Consider the following 19,627-nt stretch of genomic DNA (forward strand, 5'->3'; position numbering starts at 1 on the left):
AATCAAAGAGCGAGGGCTTCTTTCTAGAGCCGCCATTTTGCACCGAGAGACGTTCAACAATCATACAGGGAGAAATCCATCGTAGAAGAGGAGAGAGACCAGTTTCTCCACCCACAGGAGCAGGAGAGAGACCAGAATGCAATGCAGCAGAGAGACAGGTTGGGGTTTGAGTAAGGAGTGCAACTGCGATCATAGACGAGCTCCAACATTCACAAACTAGTTGGGTAGCTATATTTATACGCCCATACACTTGACTGAATGCAACAAGTCCATGCTCCTTCTCTGGGGGTTGTTGAAAGGCATTCTGGGAAACATAGGAAATCACTAACTGCAGTAGAAGTAGACGAGGCAGGTTGAGGGAAAGTGGGTAGCCTACAGCAAAAAAGAAAATAACAACACTTCATCACAAAATAACTCCTGGATTGCATCAAACAGATTGATGATATATAAGAGTGGAAGAGGATGTGAGGTTGAACTTTTCCTTTGAAGTTTCTTTGTTTTGTCAGGGAGGAAGAGGTGATAACGGTGCAATCTCTTGTTTTGTCGCCACTCTTCCAACATGGCAGCCTGTTCCTCTCCAAACTCGCAATTGCAGGCCTCTTTTTGGGGCGCTGAGGATGGAACGGATGATGGCTTTTAGGAAAAATTGAGCTAGATAAATCGTTACGGACAGATCGACAAGGTGGAGTCAAGGAGGGAGAGAGAGAGGGAGGGAGGGAGGGAGGGAGAGAGACAGAGAGGAGAGAGACAGAGGAAAGGATAGAGAGATGGGCGAGAGAGACTTTAAGAGACAGAGGAGAGAGGAGAAGGAGGAGAGAGAGACATTTGGTAAGAGAGGGAGGGAGACAGACAAGAAAATGCAGGAGAGAGAGAGAGAGAGACAGAGAGAGAGAGAGAGACAGAAACTATTTTGATTTGATTTTTTAATGTTCCTATGCTTGATGATTGTTTGTTTATTTGTTGGTTAGCATATTCTTGCAAATGCTTTGGCAGCACAAATTATCTTGTTCTGCCAATAAAGCTTATTTGAATTTGACTTTGACAGAATGGAAAAGAGAGAGAGAGAGAGAGAAGCAATTTATTTACAAAGTGCTTTTTGTCACAAAATGGAAACAAAAGACAAGAGACAAAACAGATAAAAAACATTAACGGATACTAAGGTCCAGACTTTGCATTGCTTACTTTTGGTTGTTTGTGTGTGGCTTTTGGTGATCTAGGAAGTTTCATTACTCTCATCGCAAGTCGGTCTTGAGTCAGCTAAATGCCTAAAATGTAAAATATTAAACAAAAAAAGAGGGAATAAAGGGAATGAGCAACCAAGAGAAAGAACATCACAAACTCCTAGAAAGCTGTAAAGCATTAGGACGTTTATCTACAAGTTTTCTACAGTCACATTCAACCTATTTTTGAATTACTCTTGGTTACTTAGACCCTGTAGCTGACTTGACCTCTGACCTCAGGGATCAATAAAGTGTGACATTGCTATGACAACAAAATTACTCCTTTGATTCATTTATTGATTCATTTTGTTTTTATTTGTTATATTACACATTGTATTTATGATTATATTCTCTCTGTGCAGCCAACCCTTGGTGCATCACACTACAACAACTCCACTTTATTGATTGATTGATTGTATGAATGGTTTATCATATCATAATTTATATGTAAATGCAGGTACAACACCATCTGTTTGGTTTATTACAACATCATAACTGATGATGATTGACTTGAATAATTAATTGAATATATATTTGATTCAATTAAATGTAATATTTGACTTAATCCTCTCTCTATAGGTACAATCTGCGGCCAGCCTCTGGTGTACTGAATAACTAACTGATTGAACAATTGATTGATTATAATCTATCATATTTAATGTGTTTTTATCCTCTTCTTCCAGGTACTATGCTATCTGCTGCCAGCCTCTGGTCTACCGGAACAAGATGACTCCTATGAGAGTGGCTCTGATGATTGGCGGCTGCTGGGTCATTCCCACCTTCATCTCCTTCCTGCCCATCATGCAGGGCTGGAACAGCATCGGCATCGACCACGTGGTGAGTGGTGTGTGTGTGTGTGTGTGTGTGTGTGTGTGTGTGTGTGTGTGTGTGCATGGAAGGGGAAAGGGCTCATTGAGAAGCCTGGGATGGTTTTGTGCGGAGATGGAGACAAAATTATAATAAATCTCAACAGGATACGTGAGTTTACAACGCTGATACACTGCTCCGGTCAACTGAAACGAAGAGAGAGAGAGACAGAGAGAGACACACAGAGAGAGAGAGAGAGAGAGAGAGAGAGAGAGACATACGGAAGAAAAGCAGAACGAAAACATGTTTTACATAAACATATAAAACGATTAGCGTTGCGATGCACTGAGGAAAGAATAAAGCCCTGAAGAGCATCGTTTACAAGACGGAGGAAATGCTTGATGCGTTGCTATGGAAACAGCATCAACATGTCAGACACAGAGACAGAGGAAAAAGGCCACTGACACCACAGACACAGAGTCAAGCTGTTTCGTTATTTTACTCTGAAAAGTTGAAGTAGTTAACAGATGAGTCAGGCGAACGAGGAAAACCGAGCGTCTGCTTGTTTGTTTGATGTTTTTTTTGAACCGCTGGACTGATCTGGAATAAGATGGGGGGATAAAATCAAATGAGAGAGAAAGAAATAAAGAGAGAAAGAAAGATAAGAAAAATTACGGATTACAGCATGATGAAGGTGCAAAATAACAGAAGTAGAACTTGGAGAGAAAGACAGAATGAATGCTATGAAAATATACCAAAGATATGAAATATATGCAAAAGTATGAATATATGCTGTATGAAATATTATGTTATTTAAATGTTATGGAACTGACAATTCCAATGTTTCAGGAACATATTTAGTGGAAATGTACGAATGAATAGTATGACAAAAAGGAAAGAAAGAAGGTGAGTATGAATGAAGGAATAGAAAGGATGAAAAATAGCAAAAGAGAGAGGGAGACAGGCAACAGGCAGACAGGTGGACAGGCAGGTGAGAGAGAGAGAGAGAGAGAGAAAGAGAGACAGACAGAGAGAGAGAGAGAGAGAGAGAGACAGAGACAGAAAGAGAGAGAGAGAGAGAGAGAGAGACAGAGAGAGAGAGAGAGAGAGACAGAGAGACAGAGAGAGAGAGAGACAGAGAGAGAGAGAGAGAGAGAGAGAGAGAGAGAGAGAGAGAGAGAGAGATTCCCCAGCCACCATTAACCTCGCTCGCCCCGTCTGCCTTTATCTGAATGCCAGCTAAAGTTTCTACTGAAGTGACCGACAGGAGACTTGGCTCATTATGGCAGCAGTGGTGCTGACACACACACACACACACACATATTCACTCATAAGCAGACACACATCTACACGTATACTCTATCTCTCTCTCTCTCTCTCCCTCTCTCTCTCTCTCTCTCTCTCTCTCTCTCTCTCTCTCTCTCTCTCATACACACACACACACACACACACAGGTAAACAGCCCGGCAGTGTGAAGTGGGAGCGGGGGGTTAGCAGCGTCTCTCTGTGGGTCTCATTAGAGCTGTTGAATATTCGGACAGCCGGTCAGCTGGCAGCAGCTGCAGCTCCGCACCAAACTGAACAAAACAACCACAACTCTCCGCTTTAGCATTTCCTACAACACAGCTTTGTCAAATACTCAACTCTGATTGGCCAGTGAACACATTCTGAGGTCTATTTTTCTCTCTGAACAGTCCGCTGTGTCACATCCCATCACTCCACTGTCAAGAAGGCCGGTCCATTTTGTTGATTTCTAGTTAAATTAACTCGCAACACCTTGTGATAAAAAGACGTTGCTGCTTGGTCACTGCAGACAAACAGTCAGATAACTGAGGTTAGAAACATGGACGATTTTTCATTATTACTTATCTGATTCAAAATAGCCAGTCTTACTACTTTATGTATGTTTGTATTTTTTTATTTCTTTATATAGTTTATTTGATAGGGACAGTGCAAGTTAACATAGTACCACCGCTAGTTTCCAACTCCTGTCCCTAGTTCGGCTTTTAGTAAGAGAAAAAAAAAAAAAGGAAAGTATCAAGGTTAACAATTATAGAACACTATTTAAAGAAAGAAAAAAAAAAGTCAAATCATGAAATAATTAAAAATGCATACAGCTCTTGATTTTGCTTCAGCCAGCCTTTAACATTTTTATTAAAAACCTTAATAGCAGAGAGCCCCACCTCTGCTGAACCAGTTTTGTTGCGGAAGCTTGTAAATTACTTTAGCTTGCAATAAAATGATTTGAAATCAATATTTCGGATCAAATGATAAACTGAAATGTGTCTCCGCTTCATGTTGGGGTCTTGAGCCTCCCTATCGGGCCTTAATTTGCAATAATGACCAGCTTGCTGTGCGTTGTCCTTTATACAATATTGCATACTATTATATTGTATACTATGCTATACTGGGGCAGTGGAAGTCTTATCGATGAATGAGTGACAAGCAGCTGCTGTTGAGGAGCCCATGAGCAAGACCCTGAACCTCCATCTGCTGCAGTGGAGCTGCTCAGTGTCCAGCAGCAGAGGGCTGTGGTTATACTGGGCAGCTCCCAGTGGGAATGTTTACATCTGCATGAATGTTAACAGGGTGCCACTGAAAAAGAGCAGAGTGCTAAGTCAGCTTTACCCGCATGAAACGCTATTTTACTCTATTTTTATCCTCAGAGGTTTAGTGGAGCGAATTCACAGGTATACAGAGCAGACCGGGCTCTGAGAGGGATTTACTGTACTTACCTAAAAAGAACGAGTGATACGTCTCGGTGTCCATCGATCAGACAGCAGCCAATAAAATCATGTTATTTTATTGTGTGTGTGTTCAACTTAGCAACCCAGGTGGGCACTGAGTATTTTGATTGGACCGTGACCGACCGCAGGGCGCGCTGATGGAACCACATTCGTCCAATCAGGAGTTGTATAATCGTGACCGCTTTCCTTTCTTTTGTGATTTTTCAGCAGTAGGTGTCCTGTTTTTCTTCTTTTTCCCTGCTGGCGTTGAACTTTCTCCTCTCCTCGCTGCACAGAGTTTATCTTATCTTATTATTTGACTTTTTTAATAAGCGCCGAGCTCGGCCTGATGACACTCACAGTCAAGAGGGGAGCGCTCTTCAGAGAAGCGCCATCAACAATGACAATTTTTTATTATACCGTTTCATATTGATATCAGTTGCTTTGAAACTAGACTTAGTTTATGATCCTTTTTACACATGGTCGTGGTGTGTGTGTGTGTGTGTGTGTGTGTGTGTGTATGAGCGCACGTGGGAGTCCCTGAGGAGTCGCAGTACACCTTCATCCCTACACACCACTACACCACGGTTTATACTGTATTTATTATTCTATTTCTATATACTCTACACTCACTTTTCTCTCACTGTGTATCCCGGCAGCATGGCAGACAGGCTAGACTCTCGCATTCCAGCTTCTATACTCACAGATATCTGTTCATTCATAAAAACGACTCCAGCGTCCCGCAGCAGGGAGCGCGGCCTCCATGCTCTGATATGGATTGATCTCTGTATTATTCATCCCGTGGCCCCGAGCTGCAGTTCCCACACAGAGAGGAGGAGATGATAGCGGAGTTACAGCCGGGGACGTTCGCTCGCTGTGATTAACGGCGACGTGCCGAGCCGCCGTCTCCCTCGGGAGCTTCATACCGTCCTGATGCTGTGCAGATCGGCTGACTGGAGTGTGGGGGTTTGAGTGGTTTGTTGTGGGGTTTGTAGGCGTTTCATTGTGTAGCGGGGCAGAGGAGTTCAGCTGTACAATACACATGATTAGTTGGGAGTTCATTTCTAGCAGTCCACCATTTACTAGACAGATGAAATTGGTGTGTATGTGTGGTTGTGTCTGCATGAATGTGTATGTGCACTTGTGTGTGTATGTATAAGACTAAATTGACTGAATTTGGGTAAGAAAGGGCAAGAAATTAATGTTTTTTTTTCTTTCAGATGTCATTTTTTGCCCTCTTTATCTGATTTTTAGGGTCATTATCGTCCTTTTTGGGGGCAACTTTATTGAAATAATTTGGATTGCATATTGGCAAATAAACATTTAATTTGTATCACTAACATTTGTTTTGTTTTAAATCATAATACCATTACATAAATAAAGTAACAATCAGCGATATTTTCCTCATATTTTCTGCTTCAGGCTGCGCACTGGAAAGGGTCGCCCAGTCAGAGGCTATGGTGGCCCACAGGGGACAGTAGTCACATTCACACATGAATATACAGCAACTCAATAGAAAACTGTGAACAGAGTGAATGCTGTTTAGCTGGCATGAACCCTCTTCATCTGTTCAGGCTCTGCTATTCTCTTGCTGGCTCTCGTCCATGTTTCTTCTTCTGTGCTCCTCTTGTTGCAGAATGTGGCGCCAAATACGTGCAGAGTGATGAAAAAACACTTGAAATCTGATCTGAGTGGTCAGACTGAGCTGCATTTTCAGAGATGCAATTTGAATTACATTTCAAACCACCTACAGACATGGTTTAAATCTAAAAACATCAGACTCCATGTGGTTTTTTGTTGTTCAGACTTCAGAAAAAATATCTGACTTGTATCAGACGTGCAAAAAAATCGCCTGACTGAACATAGCCTAATATAAGTGCACCTTACCTTGCTCCAAACCAACCGCTTACTGAGGCACAGGAGCTCTACAGTCCTGGAAAGGGAAAGAGGCATCAGAGTCTCAGAGACCTATTATGCCGTTAGTCGTTTTTTTATCTTGTCCCTTCATAATAAAATATGAGTGCTGTGATTGTTAAGTCTCTGTGGGTCAGTCCGGTTGGAAGCGGCCTATGGATTCCTCTTTCATGAACATGTCTAACTCTTCTCCTTCATCTCGCTCTCCGTCACCAGATCGAGGAGCGGCGCTACAGCGAGGGCAGCAACTCCACTTCCTGTGTCTTCATGGTGAACAAGCCATACGCCCTCACCTGCTCTGTGGTGGCCTTCTACATCCCGCTGGTCCTCATGGTGCTGGCCTACCAGAGGATCTACGTCACGGCGCGCGCCCACGCCCTGCAGATCAGCATGCTGCAGCGGGCCGGGGGTGCGGGGACCAGCGGCTCTTCGGTCGACTCCGCCGACCACCAGCGCAACCACCGCATGCGGACGGAAACCAAGGCGGCCAAGACGCTGTGCATCATCATGGGCTGCTTCTGCCTCTGCTGGGCGCCGTTCTTCGTCACCAACGTGGTGGACCCCTTCATAGACTACACCGTGCCGGACAAGCTGTGGGCCGCCTGCCTGTGGCTGGGCTACATCAACTCCATGCTGAACCCCATCCTCTACGCCTTCCTCAACAAGTCCTTCCGCCGTGCCTTCCTCATCATCCTGTGCTGCGGGAGGAAGCGGTACCGCCGGCCGTCCATCCTGGGGCCCGGCGCCCCCTGCACAGCCACACAGATCAACGGCTCCACGCATGTACTCAAGTAAGTTGTGTAAGTTGTTTCAGTCTCCGGGTGTGTTTCCATGTTACGAGGCGTGGAGCTGTACTCTTAAAACAGGATGAGCCACTTTCAGGACATCTGTGAGCGTGAGATGGGAAAACAGGCATGAAGAGTTTCATTCCAAAGCACTATATGTGTTTTTTTGGGAGAAAAAAAGTAAAAATGCGTGATGTTCTTTGCTCAGAGTTTCAGAAAAACACAACATTACATTTTCTCAAATGTCATTATTTTGTAAGCAACTGTATGTAGATAACTGATAACTGATATTCCATAATGAATCTTATTTTCTAGCAGGCAGTTATTTTGCACCAACAGATGTATAGTTTCCCAAATGATAAAATGAAACTCTTCTTGTCTTATGTTGACACATTTGTTTGGGTTGCTTGTGTCAAAATGGTCGTAATGTGTCGCTATGAACTCACCTTGGGTTTGAAAGTAAGAGAAGATGTGTAGCCACAAACCATTTGCTGTAAAGGATTTATTTTAGCCAACAGTTCTCTCTCCAAGTCAATACACAGTATAATACATTATCATGAAGATAAGGGAAATGCTCTTACCCTCGCAGCCTTTGCTATTATCTACTAAAGCCATGATTTCTCTTCAATTTCCTCTAATTTCAGTAAATGGAAGTTGTAGTAATAATCTCACAGTAGACAGTGGTAGCATTATCCTGCATTAGTACTGCAGGCAGTTCTCTCTTGAATGCAATAGATCCAAATTAGACCTTAGTATTAGTATAAAAACTCTCAACCAACAAGTTACCAGACTATTCCTTGTACCCTCGAGAGATAAAACTCGATTTTTCCGAACAGTGACTCTCGGGGAAGGAGATAAAGTTGTTAAGCAAGTATGCAGCACAAAGTGGGACTGTCTATATTTGTACCAGCAAGTAGCAACAGAGTCTCTTGTGATAAAATGAGTTGTTTTCAGGTGTATTATTATCTCTGCAAATACCCTTCTCAGTCCCTCTCTTCCTAATGCAAGATGGACATGAATCTACAGTCCCATTACTGTTGCTGTGTATGGAACATGCTTCACAGTGATAAGCGCTGGATGTCTTACATGCACTCTGTAATAGACTAGTGCATGTTTCATCTTCATATTATTTCCATTCCCTGTCTCTTCCTTATCTGTATTGAATAATGATAATTGTACCACAGGAGCTTTTTTCTGGAATTTGTGTTTATCCAGGGAAGGTTAAATGAACACACCTGCTGTTTTTCAGCATCGCCCTGCTTCACATTCATACAGTTCCACACATTAAAGGAGGGGTATCATTTGCTTTTTCAGCAATTTTATATAATTACCTGGTGTCTATAAAATACATCTGTGAAGTTTTTTTCATGTAAAATCGTTTAGTTATAGCTTTAGCTAGTCACTTCCCAGTGTTTGTTTCCCACCTACAAGAAAACAGGTCGTTTTACATAAGCAGCTTCTTATGCTAATGAGCTACTGCTCTGATTGGCTGGCCATTCTGGAAGGCCCGCCCTCCTCTTAGCGCTGATTGGTCGATTTCAGACAGTCCAGTGTCTACATAGAAACTGGAGCAAAATCTGCCTGGCTTGTACAAGGGGGGCGTGTTTTATAGTTGGTGACTGTGGAGAAACGGCATAGTAACATGATTCAATTTTTTTACTGTGATTACTTCACACCTCCAAGTACCAAAATCACCAGAAATACTAAGAATTGCCACATCCTAGGATACCCCCCCTTTAAAATGAATGAATGAGTTAAGTAATCTATCTGTTGGCGAGCAGTTGCAACTGCAACAACATCAGCAGAACTTGTATCCTCTTCCCAAGTCTCGGGCACGGCCCCTTGTGCTACGGTGGCCCGTAGTCACAATGTTCAAAATGTAGAGCAGTAAGCTAGCTAATTAGAGCAGAGAACCAACAGAATCTAGTGAAGAGGAAATATATCACCATGCGAAATACTGGAATAATAATACTGCTTCGTCATTTGCTTTTTTTGTCTTGAGAATGAGGTTTTTAGCCTTTGTAGCTGAAATGTAGCCTGATATTCAAACTGAATGGCCATCTGGTTCCCACTCCACTTTTCAGCTTGAGATTTCCTCCTCGTTAGTCATTTTCTGTGTGGGGGGGGGGTTGATTTTCCCCGAACCAATCACTAGTGACTGATGTATCCGGCCGCTCTGACTTTATTTTCAGTCACACATGCTGCAGCCAGTTAGCTTCTACGTCCAGGGTTAGCAGCTATTTACCAACTGCACCAAGAATGCCGGTCCATTTTGACAAAAATATAATTTTTGAGAGACAATTTGTTGGTTAAGGGGGTGATTTCAACAAATCTATTCTTCCGAAACGCCAATGAAAAACCGTTGCACAACGGTTCAAACTTTAGTCCCGCCCACAAATGTTCTGATTGGCTCGATTGTTTCTCTGAGCGAGAACAAGCCGTTGACGAGGGAACAAAATCTGAAGAGTGGGCGGGACGAGATTCAGGAGTCTGGAACCAGACTAGCTGAAATGTGTTGTGACGCAGGTCGCTCACTTGGAGCACCGTCCTCCATTGTTGAGCAGAAAATACAAATGGGAGATGGGGATTTTTTTTCCAAAACAGAGTGTGGGCCAGAAAGTGAGTTTTGAAAGGCAGATATCTCAGCACCTGGCCTAATAATCGTTGCCTCATTGAATAACAATCATTAACTCTCAACCCCCCACAGATATATTATAGTCATTTTGTGCTATTGGGAAGTAAAAATCTCATTTATTGCCTCTTTAACACCTCAGAGCGCCCACAGTGAGCTGCTGTTGGCCAATGAGCAGCTTCATTGGAGCATTTTATATAGATGCAGCCATTTAGATTCACATTAAGGTGTTTTGCATTTTGCATTGTGTCCATCTCCCTGGACTTCCTACCCATTTAAAGCACCTCTGCTCCTGTAGTTTGAACATTTCATTATGATAATCCAATTCACAGTCTTCCCCCTGTGGTGTGTACTTTGTATTTGTGATATCGCCCTGCTGTTCCTGTTTTCTGCTATTTCTTTTTTTATGGGTGTTGAGTGAGATCTCTCAACCATGAGGGGGAGCAGATACATACAATAATTATATAATTTACATCAATACAGAGCACAGAGGGCCCTCTACCGCTGAAGATCCAGGGAGTGTTTTACCATTCACTTTTAGCACAGAGATTTTATAAAGCGTAGTGTCGTCACTGTGAGTTTTAAATCAACTGTATTTTTTCAGCAGTTAAAAATGGCCTGACCTTCTGAGTGATGAACTGTAGATAACCTGAGTGAGTGGAGCCGCTCTGAAGCAGCTTTTATGGACAGCAATACTTCAGTATGTTAGATCTATTGTGCCTCTGCCTCCTCTGATCCTGGCTGCTTAATGCTGGTGACCGAGGAATTTAATCTTATTGTACTCTTGCACTCATTATAAGTCACTAAGAGCATCAGCTGAATGCCCAACAGCAGGACTACTGTACTCAGCTGAAGACCATTGTCCACTTTGCATAAGAGCCATAAGAGCCGTACATTTAATTTTTCCATGTCATGAATTTGCACCGTCTCTCAGGACGTCCCTGACATTTCTGGGCATCAGAGCGGTGCGGTTACATCACTGCAGAAATATATATGGGATGAAGTCCACTTTGCCAAAGGCCATTACTCATCCAGGCCATCGCTGCAGAAAAAAATACCAAATACCTTGGCTGAACACAGCAGAAAAAAGTTCTATTCGTTGATTAAACACTGAGCCAAGCTACGTATCTTTACTTTACTTTGTTTTATATAATATATATTATATATTACTTTTATATAACTAGGTAGTCACATCTATTAAGAATCTCCTTTTTAAGGGAAACCAGGCCATAAAAGCATTTTCAGTTTTAAAATAGCAATGACCATAACACATCTGTAGGGGATTGATAGCATTGTTCATCAATACCAATGATTACTTCAACTGTGTGCTGAGATTTCTGTCTTTCAAAACTCACTTTCACCTATTTTGGAACAAAATAGGTGAAAGTGAGTTTTGACTCCAATCTTAGGGACAGAAAAAATGATTCCTTTAACTGTTGACATCAATTTCCGTCATGTTTTTTAGACAAACGAGAGCACAAATGATGAGCAGGCGGACCTGGAATGAACATATCAATAAAAAATATATCAATAAATAAGTCTATGAGTAGACAGGGCAGACCAATCAATCCAAGCATGCAAGACACAATGTAAGATGCAAAAAACAGATGTCCAAACCTTAAAGACTTTCAAATAAAATTGCCATGCATATAGAGACATGGCTGAGAAGTGGAAGTTATTAATGAGTCAATTAGTATGATTTGACATTCGACAACATGGCATCCCCTTCCTTTTTCCATATTGCACCATACAGGAGCTACAGATGGAGCCATTGCAGAAGCTCCAGTTTTACCACATGCTTACTGAATCACTGCTGAATTATTTGGCTCCGCCCCTGAGAGGAATTGTTTGGAAAAAATCGAAGCTTTGCTCTCTGTTCAGCTGTTGGAAAAAGGAACGATCGGGGAACTAGTTCGCTGAGAGCCACTAGAGTTTCGTGTTGCAATATACAAGTGTACTGACTTGACTTTACTGTGACGCATTCAAGAAACTTTTCTGAAGTATTAATGCAACATAGATGCATTTTTCAATGGCTACCACTGTTTGCTGTTTTATTTATTTAGCTTGTGGTGCATGAAGCGTCATCCTCCTCCACAGTGACGTCTCAGCTGCTTGGAGACTTGTAGCTGAACACCAGAAGCAATTTGTCAGACTGATTTGACCCTGTATGGAAGGCCATGTGGGATGAGGTCCATCTAGCTGAAATATAGAGGCAGCAAATGTACCATTTCCATTCAAGACGGTGCTGACATCTCGAGGCCTTAGGGAGTTATGGCTCATCGTGAGCAATCGATTAGTGTGCTGGAACCAACACCGAAGCCCTTAGTGGTTAATGACCATTTTGCCAAATATAGAAATAGTAAATAACATTTTCATGTGCACTCTGACATTTCTAGACCATTACGAAACCTCCAGAGAGTTGATGGGAAGATGAGAAGCAAGCCATTAGTCTGATTCTTCCCATATGGAAGTCCTCTATATACGGTGGTAAAATATCACATTTACTGTTTGCATTTGACAACTTGATGTTGACCAAATGGCATCATTGGTGGTTGATGTTCATGTTGTCAGATGGCCATATTGGTAGACGATGTCCAGTTTGAAGAAAATTCAAGCCTGATGTCTTTTGTTGTTACTCTACTTATGCTTGTCTTTTCCACATCGCTGTGAGTTCATATTGGTAATTGATATGGATATGAACAAGATATGAACAAAGTCATCAAAAAAAATCAGATATGAGCAGCAATTCAGACCTGAGCATGAAAGCCTGCGGTGTGAACAAAGCCTCAGAGACTTACAGGAAGACATCTATTGGAGATACTTAATCAATAGCTCCTACTGGGTGACAGCCGCTTTGCCAAAATGAGTTACTATACAATACATGTAATAGATCCTTCTACATAATGGAAGTCAGTACTGCAGTAGTCATCGGAGGGTTTCCCTGCATAGTGACAGAGATTTCCTGCAGGAAGATATCTAATAGAGTAATTTGAGTATTTTGTCATTTTTCGAGTATTTTGTCGTTTGTGCAAGACATAAATTATACACTACACGTTTCCCTCTACACTCTCTCACTACACCTCATAGCGCAGTACTGATGGAAACTCCACAGTACATGGCTTCACCCTACACACTGACACACTGACTTCAGAGATTTGTGGGAGAGAACAGCAAGACATCCGTTAGTGTGTTTCCTTTTCCCAAGAGATGGAAACCGGAGAGGCGGACGATTCAACAGCTCAATGAGATGCTGTTCTCGCTCCTCCATGTTGATACGGTAGCTGTACACGGACACACACACACACACACACACACTCGTACACACACCTAGCGAGTTTATATTACAAAACCTTGGATATTGAGGGTTGGTGTAGCTCCTATGTAGCTCAGTGTGTAGAACAATGCAGTAACACTGGATACTGAGGATTATGCTCACGCACACACACACACACACACACACACACACACACACTCACACACAAACAAAGGCATGCATACACACACATGCAGGATACACACATGCATGCACGTACATACATGCAGATGCAGGCATTCATGAAGATAGGATGGCACTGACACACACACACACACACACCACAAAAAGTACACAACGAGCCAGACATACACACTTTTGTATGCACACATATACGAAGCACGCAGATGGCCAGATGCACACACACACACACACACACACACACACACAAGCACACCCACTGCAAGCGCCAAGTGACAATGAAAGTGATGTATTACTCTGTGCAGGTGGATGGAAAGTGATGTGTGATTTATGAGTCTTCTCTTCCCTCTGCCTCTCATGACCCTCGTTTTTATGATGTAAAAAGCACATTTTCTGCCTGAAGGAGTCACATTTTAACTGTCCCATAGCACAAAGTGATGATGATCTGTGGGCTTGATAGGGCTGCTCATCAATACCAATGACTCAAGGATCACTTGGCCAGCTGCTGAGATTTCTGACTTTCAAAACTCACTTTTTCCATCCCGTACTCCCAACTCCAAACCCAATGGAGTTTCAAGACAGTAGAGACCAGCGTAGGAGGAGATCGGTTCTATTCAATCAGTTCGATGTTGTTGCGCTTCCTACTGGTCACTGATAGAGGCCCATAAAAGTCATAGATTACCTAATCCTTTTTAAAATGTAGATGTGTAAAGAATACATATAACACCTGAATGGCGGGATAAGTTCAGCTGTGGCCGACAAGCTTGCTGAGCGTCCGCACATCAGCCGAGTTTCACTGGAGAGAGGCAGAAGAGTTTTACATACACCGCCTGTCAAAAGTTTGGGGACCCCTTCCCTTTTCTAAATTTTCAAAGTACTATTTGATTTTTTTCTGTTATTTTTCAATTAAGAAGTAAGGAAAAAAATGCCTGCAATGCTTTTGTTAACATAAAACAGCTATTTACTAATACTTATTAATACTTATTATACGTACTATTTATTCAACACTCAGCTTCATGTTCATCAAAGTGTTTTTCATAGCAGAGCGTCTCTGAGGAACGCCTGGAAAAACTCATTGTGAGCAGCAGTTCCAGCTGTAAATGAGTTTTTTTTTAATGAAAATATAGTTTAATTGTTTTAGTGTGATTTGTTTCTTTCCCTAAAACTAAATCAAGTTAGTCTTTAATGGAGTTAAGTTATTGCAAACCGACAAAGAAAATATGCTTATTTATTAAACATTTTCAAAAGCTAGGCGTCCCAAAGCTTTTGATGGGCAGAGTATAGGTGAGGGCAACATTAGAGCAAGTAGAGGAGGAAGATATGGGAGAAAGGTTGTGATTGAAGGGAAGAGGAAGATGTGAAGTAACTGAAGAGTTTTCATCCTACAAATGAACACAGTAACGTCAGGTATTTATGTGTTGAGTGACTCTGGCTGCTTGAATCTTGTTAAACCCCCGTTGTATACCATCAGAAATACCCGGGTGTCAATTAGAAACTACGCACTCTTTTCTTCATTCTTGAAAACTTTTTGCAGCTATGTGGTTTTCGCCTGACGACAGTGATGTAATAATGGTATAAACTGAGCGTATAATGAAACTACAGATCGGTGAGTGATATTTTCAATTAGTTTCAGACAGGCCCTTAATGAAATGGCATGCCCCGCCGTGCATGTCGCACATACTCATAAAGCTCTAAAATTATGACCTAATCCCTGCATCATAGATGAAGGATTTATTCTGTGAATTATGCGCGGCGGCAGGCTGCCAAGGTTTTCTAATAACCGGATACGTTATGCGTGACTCGTTGGCGACATTTATCTGCCGCCGCCTCTGGAATACGATAGGACGCAGCAGATGCACAGATACACAAAGTTTCCCAATCAGGAAAAAAGTTTTGTCTCATCAAACACTCGCTCCCTCTGCGGCGCGCTCAAGCGGGAGACTTGAGACGTCTTGAATGTTTTTAGCAGTTCGGTTTGAAGGACCGGTAAAAACAGGAAATGAATTTGGCCGCGAGCCCTGCTCTCTGTTCAGCTTAATATGGTAAACAGTCATGGTTGGCGCAGTGGAGTCGTTTTCATTAATAATTTTTTTCTCAACTTAAGATGAATGAGTTCTTGCCATTTCCTCCTTTCAGCTGGTAGACTCTGAGTCTCAGTCTGGGCAGTGGTGGCCTAAAGGTTAGAGAAGCGAGCTTGTGACCGGAAGGTCGTCGGTTCAATCCCCCGGACCGGCAGGATAAATCTGGGTGGGGAAAGTGAAAAGCAGCGCTTGCCCCTCCCTCATTACCACCACTGAGGTGCCCTTGAGCAAGGCCCTTAACCCCAACCGCTCCAGTGGAGCTGCTCAGTGGCCAGCAGATCAGACTGTGGTTGTACTGATCAGCTTCCAGGTGTGAATGTGTGTGAATGTGATCAGGGCGTTCCTGAAAAAGAGAGCATTGCTCTCAGTGAAACTCCCCTGAATAAATAAAGGTGAAAAAAAAAAAAAAAAAAAAAAAAAGTCTTGAATTCTTAAAGTGGTAATCTGTGAGATCCTCGTTTTTTTATTTTTTTATTTTATTTAGTCTCCATCTTTGATCCTCAGCCTCACTGCTGTGGTGTTTCTGCACTGCACTTCCCACAGATCACCTGTCAATCAAACAGTGTGGGCGGAGCCTGAATTTTCTATTGATGCAGTTTGAGTTTCTCTTTTATAAATAAATAAATATGCATAAAACGCATCACTTCCTGTGTGGCAGACAGTAGCAAAACATATAAATATAAATAAACATTTATATGAAAATATTCCAGATTAGTACTTTAACAAGTAAGTAAGTAAAGTTTTCTTCCAAAAAAGTAAAACCTTTTCAAAGCAAAAAAATCACCTTTCACTTTGCTAAAATAGAACAAATATTATAAATAATTTACCTCTGAAGTAACTGTGAACTGTAACTACTCATAGCACACATTTCATCCTGTTTCTCATATTAAACACACATACACACACACACACACACACACACACACACACACACACACACACATACACACACACTCTCTTCCAGCTACACAACACATATTCTCCCACTCATTACCGCTCTCTTGCTGTCAGTACATCAGGGTTATTTAAATGAACAAACAAAACCATTCCCTCTTACTGTGTATTCCAGTTCTAGGTGGCTAATGTTTTAGACGTGAAGCATTTTGAATATTTCCAGCGGATTGGAAAAAAACGGCAGTGTTGATAGAAGCGGAGAAACGTTGCCTTGTCTCCTAATTGAAGACATGAACTGACTGTTTTCAATCTGTGGACCTCCTCTCCCTCTCCTTCCCTCCACCTCCATCATATAAACAGGCTGCAGCCGCAATACCTCCAGACTGGAAGGTAGAAACAGCCAGGAATGCACAAAGGGTTTTTTTTTGTATTCGTAGACCAATACCAGACAAGATGAGATGAACTTTAATGACCCCCGAGGGGAAATTGAGTCGATACAGCATCATAGAACAGAGGTGCAGGTTGTAGAACAAAGTGTAAAAAATAAAGGATACTAAAGGATTTTTGTTAAACTACTCCTCCTCCTACTACTAATGAAAATAATAAGGTACAGCCACTTTTTTCTGAGAACGTTAGGAGAATGTGGGAAGAAAATGGGTCATATTATTTTTAAATTCAAGTCAGGGTGTGAGTTACTAATTCGGGATCCCTGGCCCGAGCTCCACGGACCCTAATTAAGATCAGACAGGCAGCAGCAATCTGAGATTAGCACTTCTGAGAGACATAATACGGACTTGATGCACTGATTTCAGACGACACACAAAGACAAGCTGGACGAATCTGTCTCTGGGGTGAGGGACGCATTGATCCAGACACTGATGCCGGCAGAATTGATCCTTAATTGGCAAGTAGAGCTACAGGCATTTCCACCCCAGAGTCTCAATCGCTCTAAACTTTATTTATCCAGGAAGTGTTTTTCAGCACCGCCCTGTTTCCCGTTCATACAGCTGCACACACTCCCACCTGGGAGCTGTTAATCCCTCTCAACTCCTCGTCATGGCTTGAATGGAGCAGCTGGGGTTGAGGTGCCTTGCTCAAGGGCACTGGGGGGGGGGGGGGGGGGGGTGGCAGGTGTGGAAGGAGGGGAGAGCGTTTCCTCGTTCACCCACCCTTGTCCAGATTTGAGCAGGTTTTAACAGGCGGCCCGGGGTTCAACTGGCAATTTCATGAGGACAAGCCCGCTTCTCTCACCTTTAGCCCACCGCCGATTACAGGAAGGTAAAAGGTTATGTAGATTGGAGGATGGAGGAGGCGGGGGGGGAATTCAGCAAATGTAAAGCGGGGGCTGTGTAATGGCTTTTAAAATGTCACAGGTATGTCAGCTCAGCCTGAGACAGATTCTTTGACTTAGTACAATAAAAGGTGCAGGAGTGAGACTCGAGGCAGGATTAACGTGCGTCTGAGTGTGATCAAATTCAGGCCCTCGGTGTGCTGGCTTTGTACTGTAAAACACTCTCATTATCCGAGGAAATGATGGCTGATAATTCATAATTCATATTCATTCATATTCCTCCTCTACAACTGGAGCAGATCGCTCTCACCCACACAGGACAGTGATGTCAGCGGCAGGGCAGGAAATTAAAAAGACAACTGATGTGTGGAAGTAAGAGCATGGAAAGAGATTTGTGTGTGTGTGTGTGTGTGAGAATGTGGGGACATGTATGTGTGCATATGCAAGTGTATGTTTCTCTGTGTTTGTATTCCTGTGTGCATTTATGTGAGCTTTTGTTTTTGCATATGTGTGTGTGTGTATACCTAAATGTGTGTGTACATGCTTGCCTACGCACTCACGTATACGTCACTCAATTTACCCGACACACCGGGTGTCTGAGGTGACACCGCGACTCAGAGCGCTGGAGCATTCTGGGAGAACGGCGCAGCTACAGAACGTTCAAGAGCGCCAATCACGCTGTTCGCCCAATTTCCACAGATTGATTGGAATTTGTTCCCGTTTGACCCTCCGAGGCCCCCGTTACCGAGCTAATCACCGGCTGTGGAAAGGTTGGATATCTCTCCACCGGGGGAAAAGGTCGTATTACTCGACGCCTTCTTCTCCAACAAATGATGATGAGGTCTATTATTGTTGTTCTTTTTCCAGCCGTGCCGCTGGAGTCTGGCTACAAAATGAGATATATGAGAGTTGAGATGCTGAACTTCGTGTAGTTTTAATTCCGTGCAAATCTCCAATCTCTCTAATTTGTACAGTAAAAATTACAGATGTCTCCTCATAATACTAATCCCGTACAAATCAAACTCAGCTGGAATTTGTTTTTGTCGTGCAATTTCTCTTTCTTATTCCTCTTCTTCTTCTTCTGGACGTGCGATTTCTATTTCCCTCCTGTCATGAAGAAGGGAGGCAGTAGTTGAATCTACAGAGGAAGAGCTGAATGCACGATATATGTAAGACCTCGCAAAAGGCTCTTTGAGAGAGGCAGAGGATGTGGAGCTCGGCCAATTAAAAACATGAATATTACATTGTGACGCGCTACGAAACATAACAAAATATAAAAAGTATTGCAGAATTTATTTAACAAGTTGTTTCACACATTAAATGGATTTCAGCTCGACTGCAGTGGAAACCAGACTGAAAAACAACATAAACAAACCAGGAAGGAATATAACTTGTAGGTCATGGAAGCGGTCAGAATTAGTTATGCAAAAGTCATGGAATTTTACACCGGGGTCACTATGGAAACCCTGAAATATGATTTTAACTCTAAACCCAGCATGTCACTTTCTATAGCATAAAGCTTTCTATAGCATACAATTATACACTTGTGTGCAAGGATGTGGACAGTCAAGGATGCACACACACACACACACACATCCCTCTCTCTATTTTTGAACACACACACTCAGACCTTGACCTTTACCTCAACAGCCATGCTTGTGTGATTGCATCCACAAAATCTATACATCTTAAATGTGACCCGTCCGCACACTATCGCCCATCAATTCCACTCCCAGCCTCAGATAACCAGAGCTGAGCCGCTCTCTCCACACTGACACTGAAAAAGCACAAAATGATCGATTTATGTTTCTGAGTGTAATCCG

General features: G+C 42.5%; 1 protein-coding gene across 1 annotated transcript in view; it reads left to right on the top strand.

Moving 5' to 3' along the window:
* htr4 (5-hydroxytryptamine receptor 4) overlaps window positions 1–19,627 on the top strand; it is a 258,947-nt gene that overhangs the window by 189,878 nt on the left and 49,442 nt on the right. Inside the window, exons 10-11 of the mRNA XM_078289033.1 lie at window positions 1,904–2,057; window positions 6,884–7,458. Coding sequence (XP_078145159.1) covers window positions 1,904–2,057; window positions 6,884–7,458 — 729 coding nt within the window. The remainder of the gene's footprint in view (window positions 1–1,903; window positions 2,058–6,883; window positions 7,459–19,627) is intronic.

The sequence above is a fragment of the Centroberyx gerrardi genome, chromosome 16 (assembly GCF_048128805.1).
Source record: "Centroberyx gerrardi isolate f3 chromosome 16, fCenGer3.hap1.cur.20231027, whole genome shotgun sequence".
NCBI classification, from domain to species: domain Eukaryota; kingdom Metazoa; phylum Chordata; class Actinopteri; order Beryciformes; family Berycidae; genus Centroberyx; species Centroberyx gerrardi.